Source organism: Xenopus tropicalis, chromosome 9 (assembly GCF_000004195.4).
Source record: "Xenopus tropicalis strain Nigerian chromosome 9, UCB_Xtro_10.0, whole genome shotgun sequence".
Taxonomy (NCBI): Eukaryota; Metazoa; Chordata; class Amphibia; order Anura; family Pipidae; genus Xenopus; species Xenopus tropicalis.
The window spans coordinates 85,457,141-85,477,236 of NC_030685.2; the positions used below are offsets into that span (position 1 = coordinate 85,457,141).

General features: G+C 47.6%; 2 protein-coding genes across 7 annotated transcripts in view; one reads left to right on the top strand and one right to left on the bottom strand.

Moving 5' to 3' along the window:
- LOC116407773 overlaps positions 1-20,096 on the bottom strand; it is an 880,143-nt gene that overhangs the window by 738,228 nt on the left and 121,819 nt on the right. The gene's annotated exons all lie outside the window — the stretch shown is intronic.
- The window catches only part of tns1 (tensin 1), a 244,620-nt gene that overhangs the window by 163,258 nt on the left and 61,266 nt on the right, over positions 1-20,096 (top strand). For all 6 annotated transcript variants that reach the window (XM_031893769.1, XM_031893771.1, XM_031893772.1 and 3 more), the window contains 12 exons: positions 1,654-1,703; positions 3,680-3,851; positions 5,254-5,304; positions 6,426-6,548; positions 7,594-7,658; positions 7,953-8,036; positions 8,216-8,328; positions 8,523-8,583; positions 8,929-9,004; positions 10,932-11,061; positions 13,166-13,231; positions 18,405-18,521. In XM_031893769.1, the coding sequence (XP_031749629.1) occupies positions 1,654-1,703; positions 3,680-3,851; positions 5,254-5,304; positions 6,426-6,548; positions 7,594-7,658; positions 7,953-8,036; positions 8,216-8,328; positions 8,523-8,583; positions 8,929-9,004; positions 10,932-11,061; positions 13,166-13,231; positions 18,405-18,521 (1,108 nt within the window). The remainder of the gene's footprint in view (positions 1-1,653; positions 1,704-3,679; positions 3,852-5,253; positions 5,305-6,425; positions 6,549-7,593; positions 7,659-7,952; positions 8,037-8,215; positions 8,329-8,522; positions 8,584-8,928; positions 9,005-10,931; positions 11,062-13,165; positions 13,232-18,404; positions 18,522-20,096) is intronic.

Below are 20,096 nucleotides of genomic sequence, written 5' to 3' on the forward strand. Positions count from 1 at the left end.
GGTGACTGTTATGACTGTGGACCTATAGTAGGGGGACTGTTATGACAGTGGAACTATAGTAGGGTGACTGTTATGACAGTGGAACTATAGTAGGGTGACTGTTATGACAGTGGACCTATAGTAGGGTTACTGTTATGACAGTGGAACTATAGAAGGGTGGCTGTTATGACAGTGGAACTATAGTAGGGTGACTGTTATGACAGTGGAACTATAGTAGGGTGACTGTTATGACAGTGGAACTATAGTAGGGGGACTGTTATGACAGTGGAACTATAGTAGGGTGACTGTTATGACAGTGGACCTATAGTAGGGTTACTGTTATGACAGTGGAACTATAGAAGGGTGGCTGTTATGACAGTGGAACTATAGTAGGGTGACTGTTATGACAGTGGAACTATAGTAGGGTGACTGTTATGACAGTGGACCTATAGTAGGGTTACTGTTATGACAGTGGAACTATAGAAGGGTGGCTGTTATGACAGTGGAACTATAGAAGGGTGGCTGTTATGACAGTGGAACTATAGTAGGGTGACTGTTATGACAGTTGAACTATAGTAGGGTGACTGTTATGACAGTGGAACTATAGTAGGGGGACTGTTATGACAGTGGAACTATAGTAGGGTGACTGTTATGACAGTGGAACTATAGTAGGGTGACTGTTATGACAGTGGACCTATAGTAGGGTTACTGTTATGACAGTGGAACTATAGAAGGGTGACTATAATGACTGTGGACCTATAGTAGGGTGACTGGTATGACAGTGGAACTATAGTAGGGTGACTGGTATGACAGTGGAACTATAGTAGGGTGACTGTTATGACAGTGAAACTATAGTAGGGTGACTGGTATGACAGTGGAACTATAGTAGGGTGACTGTTATGACAGTGGAACTATAGAAGGGTGACTGTTATGACAGTGAAACTATAGTAGGGTGACTGGTATGACAGTGGAACTATAGTAGGGTGACTGTTATGACAGTGGAACTATAGTAGGGTGACTGTTATGACAGTGGAACTATAGTAGGGTGACTGTTATGACTGTGGAACTATAGTAGGGTGACTGTTATGACAGTGGAACTATAGAAGGGTGACTGTTCCCCCCTGTTCTGTTCTTTCTCCCATTTTATCCCCCAAACTCATTCTTTTATCTCCCCTTCTGCCCTTTCCCTCCATTTCTACTTATAAAGAAAGCAGGAACAAGAGGGGTTGCTGGGAGTTGTAGTTAAGAACAAGCAGAGACTAAACCCTTACTTTATAGAGGGCCCAGCCCTTCCCCGTTGCTAGGGGCCCCGTATGTTACCGGTTAGCAGCGCAGGTTGCGTCCGTATGTTCTGGGCATATGTTCCCCGGGTTCCGCTTCCCATTAGTCGTGCGTGCCGCTCTCTTTATTGCTCAGATGGACAATTTATGTGGATTTTTACACCGATACCCTTGGGAGTTCATGTATTTAGTGTGTGAGAGTCGGGGAGTTGTGTGTTCTGGGCCGTGTGTGTGTTTAATCCTGTTGTGTTATTTACACAGCACATGGTGCCCGGCCGCCTGTTTGTACAGAGGCCTCCCCGCATTGGGCCTGAGTGCATGTGAATCTTATTTACCATTTGTCTCCATTAGTCCCGCAGCTTCCGGTTAATCCCTCTCTCTCTATCTCTTCTAGGGATCCACCAAATCCTCCAGAAGCACTCAGTCCCGCCGCAGACCATCAAGGTAAATAGCGCGTCCTGCTTCCATGGGCAGTTATACAGCTGGGTCTGGCAGGTACGAGTGATACATGTTGCAAGATACAATCTCTGTACTCCTGATTGTATGTACTGGGGCAGTCAACCCAAACTGCAACTCCCAGGCTATCCCAGGTGGGAGCTAACCTTACAGCCAAAAGCATTGGACTGGGGTGTGTGGGTAGGGCAAGATGGGGACAGTAGGGCAAAATGGGGACAGTAGGGCAAGATGGAGACAGTAGGGCAAGATGGAGACAGTAGGGCAAGATGGAGACAGTAGGACAAGATGGAGACAGTAGGGCAAGATGGAGACAGTAGGGCAAGATGGAGACAATGGGGCAAGATGGGGACAGTAGGACAAGATGGAGACAGTAGGGCAAGATGGAGACAATGGGGCAAGATGGAGACAGTAGGGCAAGATGGAGACAATAGGGCAAGATGGGGACAGTAGGACAAGATGGAGACAGTAGGGCAAGATGGAGACAATGGGGCAAGATGGAGACAGTAGGGCCAGATGGAGACAATAGGGCAAGATGGAGACAGTGGGGCAAGATGGGGTTTAGAGCATAATTGTGACAGTAGGGCAGGTTGGTGACAGTAGGGCAAGATGGAGACAGTCGGGCAAGATGGAGACACCTTTATTGTTATTGTTCAGGCTCCAGACTTTCACTTGTTCCTAAAGGACAAATCCCCCAATAGCAGGAGGTGGGGGTTGCATATTAACAACAGCTGACAGGACTGACCCACCTTCTTTATATAAATAATACGGCCCTGAAAGTGTCTGCGAGGGGTCCCTGCTTTCCTGCCCTCCTGCGTTGCTCCGGGTCCCTCCAGCCGTGACAGTGAAATCCTGCGGCACAATCTTCCCAATCCCACAGGTGTCAGGGTGCCAACAACTCCCTGCCCATCCCACCCAAACAGCTGCCCGACGTCTCTATGAGTGACCCCCGGCCCCCCGATAAGGGAAGTGAGGGTTGGGCAATTGGGTAACGTTGCACTCTCACACAGACAGCTGCAGTCGGATGCTTTTAGGCTCTCCTTATCCTCCTAGGACAGAGGGTGAGGCACATACCTCCAACCCCACGTGACTCGGGGACACACGCCAGACCCACTAGAGAACTCCGAGCTTTATGGAGATCACTTATATAAAGACTACAGAGCCAGCAGTGAGGGGGTTAAACTGTATGGAGATCTGTTAGTCCAGCAGTGAGGGGGTTAAGCCGTATGGAGATCTGTTAGTCCAGCAGTGAGGGGGTTAAGCCGTATGGAGATATGTTAGTCCAGCAGTGAAGGGGGTTAAGATGTATGAAGATCTATTAGTCCAGCAGTGAGGGGGTTAAGCTGTATGGAGGTCTTTTAGTCCAGCAGTGAGGGGGTTAAGCTGTATGGAGATTTGTTAGTCCACAAGTGAGGGGGTTAAGCCGTATGGAGATCTATTAGTCCAGCAGTGAGGGGGTTAAACTGTATGGAGATCTGTTAGTCCAGCAGTGAGGGGGTTAAGCCGTATGGAGATATATTAGTCCAGCAGTGAAGGGGGTTAAGCTGTATGGAGATCTATTAGTCCAGCAGTGAGGGGGTTAAGCTGTATTTAGATCTGTTAGTCCAGCAGTGAGGGGGTTAAGCCGTATGGAGATCTGTTAGTCCAGCAGTGAGGGGGTTAAGCCGTATGGAGATCTGTTAGTCCAGCAGTGAGGGGGTTAAGCCGTATGGAGACCTGTTAGTCCAGCAGGGAAGGGGTTAAGCCGTATGGAATCCTGTTAGTCCAGCAGGGAAGGGGTTAGCCCAGATCGCTCTCTGTCCTACATCTGCATTTGGGCTCCCGCGGGACGTTCATGTCTGTGCGCTGATGAGCTCTGAACAGGTTCTTATTGGACTCATCTCTGTAGAATCAGAATTTCGGAATTAGTTCTGGGAAATATCAGAGACATAAGGAGTAAAATGTAAAGTGCTGGTTCTGTTGCCCAGGAGCATTAGCCTGATTCACGCCATGGAGGACAGCTGCGAGTTGGACCTCACCTACATCACCGAGCGGATCATCTCCGTCACCTTCTCCACCGGGACGGAAGAGCCCACCTTCTGCCGGAACCTGAAGGAAGTGGCGCATATGCTGAAGTCCAAACATGGAGACAATTACCTGGTAAGTCATGTGGGTCGGGGGGTTCTGGCACTGTGGCCCCTTGCCTACGCGTTTGGTCACTTTCATCCACCACTGATTTATGCTACTGCCCCCGGCCCCCCTCTGTGTGGCCCCCACCTGTCTGGCTGCTGTGACTGCTTTCCTTTGTGTAAACTTTATGGTATCAGTACTGAGATTAACTGCCCCCCTGCATTGTTCACACCTGAGGCTGTAAACCCCCTGTATTATTCACACCTTTAAGCCCCTGTATTATTCATTCCCTTCATTGTTCACAACTCAGGCTCAGACTTTAAGCCCCCACATTGTTCATCTGTTCACACTTCAGACTGTAGGAGCAGTGCCAGCATTGTGTCACTGTATGTACTGCCTGACCTACCCTGCCTGTGTGTGCCATACTCTGCCTGACCTACCCTGCCTGTGTGTGCCGTACTCTGCCTGCCCTATGCTGCCTGTGTGTGCCATACTCTGCCTGCCCTATGCTGCCTGTGTGTGCCATACTCTGCCTGCCCTATGCTGCCTGTGTGTGCCATACTCTGCCTGCCCTATGCTGCCTGTGTGTGCCATACTCTTCCCGCCCTATGCTGCCTGTGTGTGCCATACTCTGCCCGCCCTATGCTGCCTGTGTGTGCCATACTCTGCCCGCCCTATGCTGCCTGTGTGTGCCATACTCTGCCCGCCCTATGCTGCCTGTGTGTGCCATACTCTGCCTGCCCTATGCTGCCTGTGTGTGCCATACTCTGCCTGCCCTATGCTGCCTGTGTGTGCCATACTCTGCCCGCCCTATGCTGCCTGTGTGTGCCATACTCTGCCTGCCCTATGCTGCCTGTGTGTGCCATACTCTGCCTGCCCTATGCTGCCTGTGTGTGCCATACTCTGCCCGCCTTATGCTGCCTGTGTGTGCCATACTCTGCCCGCCCTATGCTGCCTGTGTGTGCCATACTCTGCCCGCCCTATGCTGCCTGTGTGTGCCTTACTCTGCCTGCCCTATGCTGCCTATGTGTGCCCTACTCTGCCTGCCCTACCCTGCCTGTGTGTGCCATACTCTACCTGCCCTATGCTGCCTGTGTGTGCCATACTCTGCCTGCATATATATATTGGAAATAATTGTTAGGGGGTCCCTAAGGTGTGTAATTACTGTATGTGCTGGGGGTTGCTGTAATATCCACAAGGGAGGAGGAGCCATATAGATGTATGGGTGTGGCTTAATATGACTTAAATAACTTTTCCCCATATGAGTGATGGGTGATATCCGTGCAGCGAGCACCAACCATTTATCTTTCTGCCGTGCTACCACCATTAATGTGGGGATGAAAGTGATTTCTTGAAAGAGTGCTAGCTCTTTGGCATAACCGAAATTGCTTTTACTGATTCGCCTTCCCCTCTCTCCTCTTTGCCTCCGAAGATCTTCAACTTGTCGGAACGCAGACATGACATCAGCAAGCTCCATTCCAAGGTAACCGGTATTGGTACGGCTAAGGCCATAGGCTGGGGGGGCGGGGAAAGGGGAGGGGCTAGACTGTTCCCTAGTCCATGCCCAAGTGGAGCTTACAGTCTAATAGGCCCAGTTCATCCAAGATCCAGTTAAACTCCCTGTGTGTTTTATGAGTCCTGGTAAGGACAAACACCCCAATATGCAGTTTCTCTCTGAGGTTTGGGGGGTTCCTGGCTTCCTTGTACTTCATTTTCTCGGCTGTTTGTGGGGAACGTACCGTTTGGGTTCCGGGGATTCCTCGGTGCCGGAGCTCGGAGAAGATGCCCATTTAGGGGAATGAGAAGCTGATGGGAGAGGAAAGGCTTTGCGAGTTGGGTTTGTTTATTCCACATCAAGCAGCGGCCGGGCTTGGCCGGCAAACGGGGGTTTGTGGTTGGCCAGCGGCTCGGCTAATCTGGACTCAAACTGGGGCTGTCAAACCCCCCCTGATCTAGAGCCGATCCAGAACCTTGAGGGCTGGCAACACTTTACTGAATGTAGAATGTACCAAAATGGACAGATCTGGCATTTTTGCCTCAGAGACACTTCCTGTATATGACGCACCCCTCAGCCTCATGTGTTAATGTGAGATCCCCGTAGCTCGCTGCTGCCTGCTGCTAATTATAGTACGTGAAGTCGGGCATCAGCGAGGTGCGACTAACACTATAGGCGTCTGTTATGCCTCGCAATTAACTCTCCCCCATTGGCATTTATTGGGCAGCTGTCGTGCCTTGCACAGACACACAGCCCGTGCCCCTAGGGGTAATTATAAAGGTAAAAGATTTTCCCATCATGAGGGGGGGGGGGTGTTCTCTCTACTTACCTGTGAGGGGGGCTAAATTCAGATGTTTCTAGTTGAGCCACAATAGAATATAAAGGAATAAAAGCAATTGGGGAACCAGATGACTAGAATACTTAAGAATATCCCTTTATTAATTATATTGCCTCTCACTGTACTTTTTCAGTTTCAGAAATAAACTCCATGCTTAGTTCTCCCTCCAGGGATGGCTCTGTCGGGGTGTAGGACAGATGCTTCAAGTCCTAGGGAAAGGCTTGGATTCGGGATTTAACCCGCTGATGCCTGAAACCTTCTCTCCCCGCAGGTGTTGGATTTCGGATGGCCGGACCTGCACGCGCCGGCCTTGGAAAAAGTCTGCAGCATCTGCAAAGCCATGGACACCTGGCTCAACGCCGACCCTCACAACGTCGTCGTCATCCATAACAAAGTAAGAGATTTAAAGGGGAAGTTCACCTTCCTAATATTTCCCGTTAACGTCTATTGGCCTCGTGCCCTCGCAGCCGACCGGCCGACTGTGTCACTGGGATAAGTGACATATTTAAACTTGAATACATTGGCCAGGAATGTCCCAACTCGCTTGCCCCGGGGGTTTGGCTTCCTACCAATTATTTCTGAGTCTCGCCCTGTGGAATGTTGTTTGCGAGAGCAAATCGCACCCAATACGTTTGCCAACACCAAGTGGGCTGTTATTGCTTTATTATATATATATTTATATATACAGAGCCCCGGGATATGGCTGAGTGTATATAAATCCCCACATACAGACGCCCATTGAGTATTGAGCTTTCCCTGGGAAGAATTCCCTGCCAATCTGTTATCCCCCCCCCCCCAGCCCCACGCTGAGAGCCAGGGAACAGCGAGGCTTTTATTCTCCCCCCGCAGGTGTGGGTTTCCTTTCGGAAATGACATTTCCCCGAGTCGGAACTTTATAAATGCGCTTTTGTCGCTGCCGAGATGTTCCGTTCCTCGGGTTCCGCGCTATCGAGGTTATCAGTGTTACTCAGTTACATTGTATCAGCCCCCGGAGGGGGGATAATCTGCTCTGCTGGGACATCCGCCATCCATTGTGGGACTGGGGTGGGGGGGTGTTGGGAGTTGTGTCTCAGTAATGGGAAGGCATGGGTTAATACTTCAGGGGGACAAGAAGGTGCTGCCATAGCAATTAACAATTTTACTGGTTAAAATGACCAATTTTATTTATAAATACATTAAAATCGATATTAACCCCATATAGATAGCCTAATGCGTTTCATGCTTACTCATAGGCTAATTATATATATATTTTTATAGTATTTTGGTCACTAGGTGCACAGATTTACGACTGATTTCATATTTTGGAATCTCCTGTAGTTGGTGTATAATTAGTTTATATGGTCCATAATGAAACAAGAATCTGATTGGCTGATAAATGACACTATTATAGCAATACTGCTTCTCACTTTCCTTTTGTTCTGCCCCGTTATTTTTTTTAGGGCAACCGAGGGCGGACAGGTGTGGTGATTGCCGCCTATATGCACTACAGCAACATATCTGCCAGGTATATATATATATGTGTGTGTGTAGTTTATATGGGTGGTCCCCTTGGGGGGAATAATATGTTGGAGGGTCCTGTACCTACCTCCTACCTATGGTACAAGCACCTTGTGCCCAACTGTTGTCTCCACTTGGACTTGGCACAAGGTTCAGCCAACTGGGCACAAGTGCCCTATGGACAACTCTAAGCATCTCTTGGCCAGTTCTGGACCTGTTTATGCATTGAGTCCTTTGATCTTGTATGGGACCCTCCATCCTTTCTGTTGTGGGACTTGACATGTTGTTCCTGTGCTTACAGTGCAGACCAAGCCTTGGACAGGTTTGCCATGAGAAGGTTCTATGAAGACAAAGTCCTTCCAGTAGCTCAACCTTCCCAAAAAAGGTCAGTGTCGACATTCACTTAATTGTTTCCCACCTTGACGACTTGGGAACCCCATAGTTTTATACTAAGGTGACAGAGGTGGCTGCTATCTTGTAGCCTGGATAACTGAAACCACCTTTAGTGGTGTGACCCATCATGTAGGAACATCTGGCTGACCATGTCCTTCTTGCCCCCCCCAGGTATATAAACTACTTCAGTGGGCTTCTCTCTGGCGCCATGAAAATGAACAGCAAACCTCTCTTCCTGCATCATGTGATCATGCATGGGATCCCCAACTTTGAGTCCAAGGGAGGTGAGTTGAGGTTCTCCACCTTCAGTTCTATGGCCGTTGAGGCTTTCTGAACTTGCTGATGGAAGTTATGTAGTTTGCCATTGCCACGGTGGATGAAACCCCCGAATGTTGCGTTTGATTGCCCCTCCATTCTGAGGGATGGGGTATTTGGGCTTGAAGGAAGAATAAACTCATCTGTCCTTTCCTTGATGCAGGTTGTCGGCCATTTCTGAAGATCTACCAAGCGATGCAGCCTGTATACACCTCGGGCATCTAGTAAGACCTCTTTCCTTTTGTCTCGTTCCACCACTGACCCCAAAACTGAACTCACCATTTGTTCCATGTTTAAGAGGAACATCTCCTGGCAGCTTACAAGTTGCTTACCAGTTACCCTGCTTTACTGCACTAGTGCAAATATGCATCATGGCACTTTAAAGCATTTCAGTTCCATAATGCATCTGGCCATATGATAAAAGCTCTAGATAGAGCTCTCCACTCTCTGATTGCTGCCCTGCAGTACAGGAGCACTTTAGGTTTCACCACTAGAGGGAGACATCCATCCCCATACAAACCGCGTTATATAAAATCCCGAAACCTCTGTTCTTTGATTCTTTCTTCCAGCAACGTGCAAGGGGACAGCCAGACGAGCATCTGCATCACCATAGAACCGGGGCTGTTACTAAAAGGTGACATCTTGGTAAGAAGGATTTGTTTCCTACCTAAATCAGAGCTTCTCAAACGGTGAGGGGCCCAGAGCAGGTGAAGGGCCCAACCTGAAGGATAGTTTTGCTGAGGCTTGAGGTGAAGACTTTTTGCTGCCCAAGATGATAAAATTCTCAGTCGTACTGGCTGATACATATATAACTTTAAGAAGGGGTTGGGTGGGTATTTAGCAAGTGAGGGAATACAGGGGTAGGGGAGATAGCTCTTAGTACTAGTTGCCCCAGGGACTGGTCCGATTGCCATCTTGGAGTCAGGAAGGAATTTTTTCCCCTCTGGGGCAAATAAGAGAGGCTTCAGATGGGGTTTTTTGCCTTCCTCTGGATCAACTAGCAGTTAGGCAGGTTATATATAGGCATTATGGTTGAACGTGATGGACGTACGTCTTTTTTCAACCTAACTTACTATGTAATGTATAGCTGCATATGAGCAAGTTGGGCCCCTGACCAAATGCTGTTCAAGGTGGGCTTGAACCCAAAAAGTCTAAAATTCCCACCAAAACTGGGCTTTGGTGCTGAATCAACACCATAGTTTCTCTGTAAACCCTAATAGAGAGGGAACCAACAGAACCCCAATGATGGCAGTCCCAGAAGAAATTATGTTATTATAAGTTTATAACACACAATAAAAAGTATTGGGACAAATAGTAACCAACCAAGACATTGGTTCAGTTGTTGCAGTGTTTCCAGGACTGGTTGTTACTGGGTATCCGGCAGGCCCGGACTGGCAATCTGTGGGTTTTGGAAAATGCTAGAAGGGCTGCTGTAAGGTGCCATAGACAGTCAGTATTTGGTGGGCCTGTAGGGGGCAGTGTGGGCCTGGGTGTACTTGTAATGCCAAGGTCTACTTTGAGTCCCAGTCTAGGAGTTCCTATGTGCCGTTCACCCCTAGTCAGGCTCATGTGTTGTGCCCAGGCCCGGACTGGCGATCTGGGGGGTTTTGGCAAATGACAGAGGGGCTTCTGTAAGATACCATAGACATTCAGTATTTGGTGGGCCTGTAGGGGGCAGTGTGGGCCTCTGTGTTCTTGGAATGCCAGGGGCTATTTTGAGTCCCAGTCTAGGAGGCCCTATGTGCCCTTCATCCCTAGTCAGGCTCATATGTTGTGCCCAGGCCCGGACTGGCGATCTGGGGGGGTTTTGGCAAATGCCAGAGGGGCTTCTGTAAGATACTATAGAGATTCAGTATTTGGTGGGCCTGTAGGGGGCAGTGTGGGCCTGTGTGTACTTGGAATGCCAGGGTCTATTTTGAGTCCCAGTCTAGGAGGCCCTATGTGCCCTTCATCCCTAGTCAGGCTCATGTGTTGTACACAGGCCCGGACTGGCAATCTGGGGGTTCTGGCTAATGCCAGGGGGGCTGCAGTAAGATTCCATAGACAGTCAGTATTTGGTGGGCCTGTAGGGGGCAGTGTGGGCCTCTGGGTACTTGGGTCTATTTTGACTCCCAGTCTAGGTCTGGTATCCAGGACCGGATGTTATAGTGTATTTTGGCTGATTTTTACTGTACCCTAAATGAGACGGGTGGGGTGCAGATTTAGCACGTTTGAAGCGGAACATCCCATGTGTTTCTGAAGGGGGGGAGAGGGTGGGGCAATTCAATTCTAAACATTTGAAGCTTAAAATAGATTTTGTTTAGATCAGTCTGTAAAAAAGGATAAACAGAACCCAGTGAGAGGAAGCCCCCCCACTTGGCAGCTCCACTCCATAAGTGGCTGCTGTATTGGGAGCCACGTAGGCCCCGGGAAATGTGGGATTAGGGTCTTACCCCCCCCCATATACACAGTGCTGTATAGTCTATAAAGAGAAGCGTTGGACTGATTCCCAGTAATAATTACCCAGCATGCAAAGGGGATAAGTTCCATGGTGCCGTCCGGTCACTGATGAGTTAATGTTCCGCTCACACAGCTCAAGTGCTACCACAAGAAGTTCCGCAGCCCCACGCGGGACGTCATATTCCGGGTGCAGTTCCATACGTGCGCCATCCATGATCTGGGAATCGTGTTTGGGAAGGAGGATCTGGACGAAGCTTTCAAAGGTAACCAATGGGTGCGTTGTATCCGGGGCAGGACTGGGGTATTGTGGGTATTAGAGGGGTCACCCTAAGAAATAATTCCAAATCCTTTGGAATTTTACTTTACTTACACTTACACTATATAAATTTGCCAACTAGGTGATATCTAGGAAGTGCTGAATGGAAAGTGAAAGTAATTTTAATTAAAAATGTAAGCTGTCATATTGCCTGCCCCGCCTCTATGCCTCCGGCATATAAGATATAATTACCCCTTATTGGGGGCAGAACAGCCCTATTGGGTTTATTTAATGGTTAAATGATTCCCTTTTCTCTGTAATAATAAAACAGTACCTGTACTTGATCCCAACTAAGATATAATTACCCCTTATTGGGGGCAGAACAGCCCTATTGGGTTTATTTAATGGTTAAATGATTCCCTTTTCTCTGTAATAATAAAACAGTACCTGTACTTGATCCCAACTAAGATATAATTACCCCTTATTGGGGGCAGAACAGCCCTATTGGGTTTATTTAATGGTTAAATGATTCCCTTTTCTCTGTAATAATAAAACAGTACCTGTACTTGATCCCAACTAAGATATAATTACCCCTTATTGGGGCAGAACAGCCCTATTGGGTTTATTTAATGGTTAAATGATTCCCTTTTCTCTGTAATAATAAAACAGTACCTGTACTTGATCCCAACTAAGATATAATTACCCCTTATTGGGGGGCAGAACAGCCCTATTGGGTTTATTTAATGGTTAAATGATTCCCTTTTCTCTGTAATAATAAAACAGTACCTGTACTTGATCCCAACTAAGATATAATTACCCCTTATTGGGGGCAGAACAGCCCTATTGGGTTTATTCCATGGTTAAATGATGATGGTTAAATGATACCCCTGGGTAAGTGGGTCCAGTTTCACCCCAGTATTTGCCCATATATAGAGCTCCTGTACCTGACCATGAGAAAGAGAGCAGCCCAGGAGCAGGACATACTGATAATCAGAGCTCTGTACTTGGGTAAGTACTAGGGGAATATAGGGTTCAGTTTCCCAGGGGAAGGCAGGGGAGAGTGGAGTAACTTATCCAGGGGGAGGTTCCCAGGGTCGGACCCGGGAGCAGTAATAGACCCACAATCCCTGCTGCCTCAGATCCTTGGTTGACGTCACAATGGAAACACGGGCTGCTCACTTAGAGACGGGCACCTTTGGGATTTCCCGCTGCATCAGACATAAAGGGCAATTTTTCTCATTAACGAGATAATAAACGATTTAAGTGCCTGCATTTGTGCTGAGTTTTCTACTTTGTAATCAAAGCAGATAATGTATAAGTCTCATTATAGCCAGTACCCCCCACCCACGCACCCACCCACCCATAAGAGCTGTAAATTATTTATGTCCCATCAGTCCGTTGCTGCTTAGTGCACAAACCCTGGATCAGCACAGTGTGATCCTGACATCCAGCCCATAATCCCTATGGGGGAAATGTTCATATTTTATATTTTGTATAATTAAGGGGGTCAGTTGTTATGTATTTAAAGGGGTGGTTCACCTTTAAATTAACTATTTATATTATATATAAATAGGGCTCAGTTCTACAACTTTTCAATTGGTCTTCATTATTTATTTTTTAGGATTTATGAATTATTTACCTTCTTTCTGGACTCTTTCCAGATTTCAAATGGGGGTCACTGACCCCGGCAGCCAAAAAGCTTTTGCTCTGTGAGGCTACATTATTGTTATTGTATATAACAATACATTGTTATTGCTTATTTTCCTCACTTATCTTACTATTTAGCCCCTCTCCTATTCATATTGCTGTCTCTTGTTCCACCAATTCCCTGGTTGCTAAGGTAACTTGAACCCTAGCAACCTGATAGCTGCTGAAATTTCAAATTGGAGAGCTGCCGAACAAGAACAACTAGAATAAGTAAAAAACGACAAATAGTAAAAAATGAAGACCAATTGCACTCTCTACATCGTATTAAAAGTTAACTCAAAGGTGCAGCATCCAATTAGCCTTTATTATTCTAGTGCAGTTAGAATGTAAAAGTATCCTATTGGCTGTTGCTGTGTATGGGACTGGTTGTGCCCCGGCCAATCATATTATTCTTCTTCTTTCAGATGAGCGTTTTCCCGAATATGGAAAAGTGGAATTTGTTTTTTCATATGGACCAGAAAAGATACAAGGTCAGATTTGTTTTATTTTACCTCATTTATTCTCCTTGTTTTTGCATGGCAGAGAAAGGGATTTGGGATAACCCTAAGCTCTCTAAAACATGGGGGCGCCCTGGTTTTACTTCTCCGTGACTACGGAGTTCTGATATTTCTGTTATACAGATAGCTAGAATCTCAGCCATAAAGCAGGGTAGGACTGCTGCTTACAATGGGGGGGATCAGATAGGATCTGTGCCACTGTGACAGAATGCTCTGTTATACAGATAGCTAGAATCTCAGCCATAAAGCAGGGTAGGACTGCTGCTTACAATGGGGGGGATCAGATAGGATCTGTGCCACTGTGACAGAATGCTCTGTTATACAGATAGCTAGAATCTCAGCCATAAAGCAGGGCAGGACTGCTGCTTACAATGGGGGGGATCAGATAGGATCTGTGCCACTGTGACAGAATGCTCTGTTATACAGATAGCTAGAATCTCAGCCATAAAGCAGGGCAGGACTGCTGCTTACAATGGGGGGGATCAGATAGGATCTGTGCCACTGTGACAGAATGCTCTGTTATACAGATAGCTAGAATCTCAGCCATAAAGCAGGGCAGGACTGCTGCTTACACTGGGGGGATCAGATAGGGTCTGTGCCACTGTGACAGAATGCTCTGTTATACAGATAGCTAGAATCTCAGCCATAAAGCAGGGCAGGACTGCTGCTTACAATGGGGGGATCAGATAGGATCTGTGCCACTGTGACAGAATGCTCTGTTATACAGATAGCTAGAATCTCAGCCATAAAGCAGGGCAGGACTGCTGCTTACAATGGGGGGATCAGATAGGATCTGTGCCACTGTGACAGAATGCTCTGTTATACAGATAGCTAGAATCTCAGCCATAAAGCAGGGCAGGACTGCTGCTTACAATGGGGGGATCAGATAGGATCTGTGCCACTGTGACAGAATGCTCTGTTATACAGATAGCTAGAATCTCAGCCATAAAGCAGGGCAGGACTGCTGCTTACAATGGGGGGGGGATCAGATAGGATCTGTGCCACTGTGACAGAATGCTCTGTTATACAGATAGCTAGAATCTCAGCCATAAAGCAGGGCAGGACTGCTGCTTACAATGGGGGGATCAGATAGGATCTGTGCCACTGTGACAGAATGCTCTGTTATACAGATAGCTAGAATCTCAGCCATAAAGCAGGGCAGGACTGCTGCTTACAATGGGGGGATCAGATAGGATCTGTGCCACTGTGACAGAATGCTCTGTTATACAGATATCTCTAGAATGTTCTGTGAGTTTATTATATAAGGGAGTGGGGGGGGGGGGGGGGCACATTATGACATTGCACACATGACACAGCTCTGTGTAGAACATTGTTCTATGGGGGGAGGTGATACAGTGGGTCATGGGATCGGCCGTAGCGGGTTCCTGGGATGGGATGTGCCAGGCAGCCGCCCATTATTGTTCCCTGTGTGAGGATGAATTCATTGGGCACTCACAGCAGTGAGTAAGGGAATAAACATGGAGGGCTGCGCTGGAAACAGAGGAGCCCCGGGGGGATCCATGCCGGCCCCACCACACATTCTTTCCAGTCAGGCGGAAAAGCAAAAATAAAGAAGGTTGAACTTTGTTTTGTCAAAAAAAACCTTGTTTTGGTAAATGTGCAGACCACACAGATAAACACAGACACACGCACTGTAACTGGCAGCCGGCGAGCCGCAATGGGCCAACCTCCGGCATCTGGGGCTGTAATTAGGCCCATAGCTGCGCCAGGGACTCCCCAAACCTACAGATTGTATGGGCTGTGTGTGTAACTAATACACAAACGGGGAGTCAGAACCAGCAGTGCAGAGAAGGGAAAGGGACAGACACAGTGACAGTTACACATAACTATAAACCCAGTGAGAATGAGGGATGAATGGATATTGGGGAGTTGTATCAGGAGTCAGAACCAGCAGTGCAGGGAAGGGAAAGGGACAGACACAGTGAGTTACACATAACTATAAACCCAGTGAGAATGAGGAATGAATGGATATTGGGGAGTTGTATCAGGAGTCAGAACCAGCAGTGCAGGGAAGGGAAAGGGACAGACACAGTGACAGTTACACATAACTATAAACCCAGTGAGAATGAGGGATGAATGGATATTGGGGAGTTGTATCAGGAGTCAGAACCAGCAGTGCAGGGAAGGGAAAGGGACAGACACAGTGACAGTTACACATAACTATAAACCCAGTGAGAATGAGGGATGAATGGATATTGGGGAGTTGTATCAGGAGTCAGAACCAGCAGTGCAGGGAAGGGAAAGGGACAGACACAGTGACAGTTACACATAACTATAAACCCAGTGAGAATGAGGGATGAATGGGTATTGGGGAGTTGTATCAGGAGTCAGAACCAGCAGTGCAGGGAAGGGAAAGGGACAGACACAGTGACAGTTACACATAACTATAAACCCAGTGAGAATGAGGGATGAATGGATATTGGGGAGTTGTATCAGGAGTCAGAACCAGCAGTGCAGGGAAGGGAAAGGGACAGACACAGTGACAGTTACACATAACTATAAACCCAGTGAGAATGAGCAATGAATGGATATTGGGGAGTTGTATCAGGAGTCAGAACCAGCAGTGCAGAGAAGGGAAAGGGACAGACACAGTGACAGTTACACATAACTATAAACCCAGTGAGAATGAGGAATGAATGGATATTGGGGAGTTGTATCAGGAGTCAGAACCAGCAGTGCAGGGAAGGGAAAGGGACAGACACAGTGACAGTTACACATAACTATAAACCCAGTGAGAATGAGGAATGAATGGATATTGGGGAGTTGTATCAGGAGTCAGAACCAGCAGTGCAGGGAAGGGAAAGGGACAGACACAGTGACAGTTACACATAACTATAAACCCAGTGAGAATGAGGGATGAATGGATATTGGGGAGTTGTATTAGGAGTCAGAACCAGCAGTGCGGGGAAGGGAAAGGGACAGGCACAGTGACAGTTACACATAACTATAAACCCAGTGAGAATGAGGAATGAATGGATATTGGGGAGTTGTATCAGGAGTCAGAACCAGCAGTGCAGAGAAGGGAAAGGGACAGACACAGTGACAGTTACACATAACTATAAACCCAGTGAGAATGAGGGATGAATGGATATTGGGGAGTTGTATCAGGAGTCAGAACCAGCAGTGCAGGGAAGGGAAAGGGACAGGCACAGTGACAGTTACACATAACTATAAACCCAGTGAGAATGAGGAATGAATGGATATTGGGGAGTTGTATCAGGAGTCAGAACCAGCAGTGCAGGGAAGGGAAAGGGACAAACACAGTGACAGTTACACATAACTATAAACCCAGTGAGAATGAGGAATGAATGGATATTGGGGAGTTGTATCAGGAGTCAGAACCAGCAGTGCAGGGAAGGGAAAAGGACAGACACAGTGACAGTTACACATAACTATAAACCCAGTGAGAATGAGGAATGAATGGATATTGGGGAGTTGTATCAGGAGTCAGAACCAGCAGTGCAGAGAAGGGAAAGGGACAGACACAGTGACAGTTACACATAACTATAAACCCAGTGAGAATGAGGAATGAATGGATATTGGGGAGTTGTATCAGGAGTCAGAACCAGCAGTGCAGGGAATGGAAAGGGACAGACACAGTGACAGTTACACATAACTATAAACCCAGTGAGAATGAGGAATGAATGGATATTGGGGAGTTGTATCAGGAGTCAGAACCAGCAGTGCAGGGAATGGAAAGGGACAGACACAGTGACAGTTACACATAACTATAAACCCAGTGAGAATGAGGAATGAATGGATATTGGGGAGTTGTATCAGGAGTCAGAACCAGCAGTGCAGAGAAGGGAAAGGGACAGACACAGTGACAGTTACACATAACTATAAACCCAGTGAGAATGAGGGATGAATGGGTATTGGGGAGTTGTATCAGGAGTCAGAACCAGCAGTGCAGGGAAGGGAAAGGGACAGGCACAGTGACAGTTACACATAACTATAAACCCAGTGAGAATGAGGGATGAATGGGTATTGGGGAGTTGTATCAGGAGTCAGAACCAGCAGTGCAGGGAAGGGAAAGGGACAGACACAGTGACAGTTACACATAACTATAAACCCAGTGAGAATGAGGAATGAATGGGTATTGGGGAGTTGTATCAGGAGTCAGAACCAGCAGTGCAGGGAAGGGAAAGGGACAGACACAGTGACAGTTACACATAACTATAAACCCAGTGAGAATGAGGAATGAATGGATATTGGGGGGTTGTATCAGGAGTCAGAACCAGCAGTGCAGAGAAGGGAAAGGGACAGACACAGTGACAGTTACACATAACTATAAACCCAGTGAGAATGAGGAATGAATGGGTATTGGGGAGTTGTATCAGGAGTCAGAACCAGCAGTGCAGGGAAGGGAAAGGGACAGACACAGTGACAGTTACACATAACTATAAACCCAGTGAGAATGAGGAATGAATGGGTATTGGGGAGTTGTATCAGGAGTCAGAACCAGCAGTGCAGGGAAGGGAAAGGGACAGACACAGTGACAGTTACACATAACTATAAACCCAGTGAGAATGAGGGATGAATGGATATTGGGGAGTTGTATCAGGAGTCAGAACCAGCAGTGCAGGGAAGGGAAAGGGACAGGCACAGTGACAGTTACACATAACTATAAACCCAGTGAGAATGAGGGATGAATGGGTATTGGGGAGTTGTATCAGGAGTCAGAACCAGCAATGCAGATGGGTCAGGGCAGTGCTTTAAAGGCAAATATAAATCCCAATAACATTTTTTAATGTTGAGTTTCCATAAAGCACACATGGGATTTTGTTGCTATTGACCCCGGGTTGTGACCCTGAGACTTTTCCTTTGGGTCTTTTTTTTTGACTGGGGCCCATAATTCTTCCCATCATGCATTGCAGTAGCGTTGGATCCTTTGGTCGCTCAGCAGTCAGACAGCTGTTGGGATTTACACCTAAAATGTAGTAAAGCAAGGCCCACCCTGCTTAGAGGTTATTGCTCAGGAATCTGCCACTGGGGGGCGCTGTTCCATTGGATTGTATGAGGGCTCTTTACAAACATGGCGCAGTGGGATCTCTGAACTTGTTATATATGTGTTTGGTGCAATGAGGCTTATTTACCCCCATTTAATGTATCTCCCCCACCCCAGGCATGGAGCACCTGGAGAATGGACCCAGCGTCTCTGTGGATTATAACACATCCGACCCTCTGATTCGCTGGGACTCCTATGATAACTTCAACGTGCACCGGGAAGACAGCCTGGAAGGTAAGTGCATTGCTAGTATTGCTGGGGATTCTGGGAAATGTGGTCCAACAACAGTTGCTTGCAGCAGGAAAGCCAGGACTATGCAACTCAACTATAGACACAGATACAGGGGATCAAAGATGTTCAGTGAGGGCAGAGCTCCCCCTGCTGGACAGATAAATAAAGTGCAGTTAAATAAGGAGCCAGTTTACCAGGCTGGGTAGCCATAGCAACCAACCACATATTTGCTTACTTTTGCTCATTGTATGTAATTGTGACTTGGTTGCTATGGGTAAGTGCTATTTAGCACCTATGTAAGTAAGTGAGCCCTGTTTGCTTTTGGCTTGTAATAGAGAGTGTGTAACAAGGCAAGAAGCTCGCTACTCGCATCTCTGCAGCAGATAGTGGGATTGAGTTAATACCAATGAAATAATAAATAGCTGTATATACAATAAATGTATTCATATTTATGTCGGCAACTTCCCCATGTATTTGCCCAACAGGAATTTTTTGCTTTTTGTCATTTTTTACCCCTGTGTTGCCCCCTTGGTACCAGCCAGAGTAGCATGAGATAGAAGCAGCAGTGCATGATGGGAAGGGGGGGGTCCCATATTCTCTGCTGGTGGTCCCGGGGCATTAGAAGCACAGGGCAAGGGGTCTGGCACAGCGACGGGGTGGGCTCTGCTGGGGCAGCTGTTTCTGTGTTAATGGCCTTGGAAGTGTGAGAATTCCCCACCTGCTTGCCATTTGGGCAACCATTCATTCTGCGTACCCCAGCACCTTGCCCGCTGCTAAGTGAAGGGTTAACAGCGAGAGGTAATAGCAGGAAATAAATCAGCAGGGGGCAGTATTGCTTTACTCTCTGTGGCTTTGCTTTGTGTGATAAAGAAATCTGAACTGCAGCCCATTTTGTAGCTACAAGAGGATGCTGGGAGTTGTAGTCCATTAACAGCTACAGCCTGAAATTCCCTGTCCTGACAGTGGAGTGTATGGCTCACACCCAGGGCTGAGTGGGGGGCACCGACAGGAATATTCATGTACAGGAAATGGGCCACATGATACCTGTTATTTGGCCACCGGCCGCGCTCCCCTGCCAGCGCCAGAGCAGAGAGGAAGGGGCTCAGTCTGTGGGGGCTGCCGGCGTCTGCCCCCTGTCACCGGCTGTGATTTAGTGCCGGCAACAGGCAGCCAGGCCCAGTAATAGAAGGGAATGTGGGAAGGGACTGAGGCACAAATAGATCCCCCCCCCACCTGCGCTTTCTCTCTCCCCCATTCATACACAGCATTGGGGGGCTGCAACGCTTCAGGGGGGCCCACAGCTTAGGGCCCTGCAGAATGGCAATTATATCTCTTTGAAGGGAAGGGACTGTAATTGGGGGACAGTGTGTATAGTAAGGCAAGATGGTATGGGGGGATAGTGTGTATAGTAGGGATAGTGTGTATAGTAAGGCAAGATGGTATGGGGGGATAGTGTGTATAGTAGGGATAGTGTGTATAGTAAGGGAAGATGGTATGGGGGGATAGTGTGTATAGTAGGGATAGTGTGTATAGTAAGGGAAGATGGTATGGGGGGTGTAACTGTGGGACAGTGTGTAT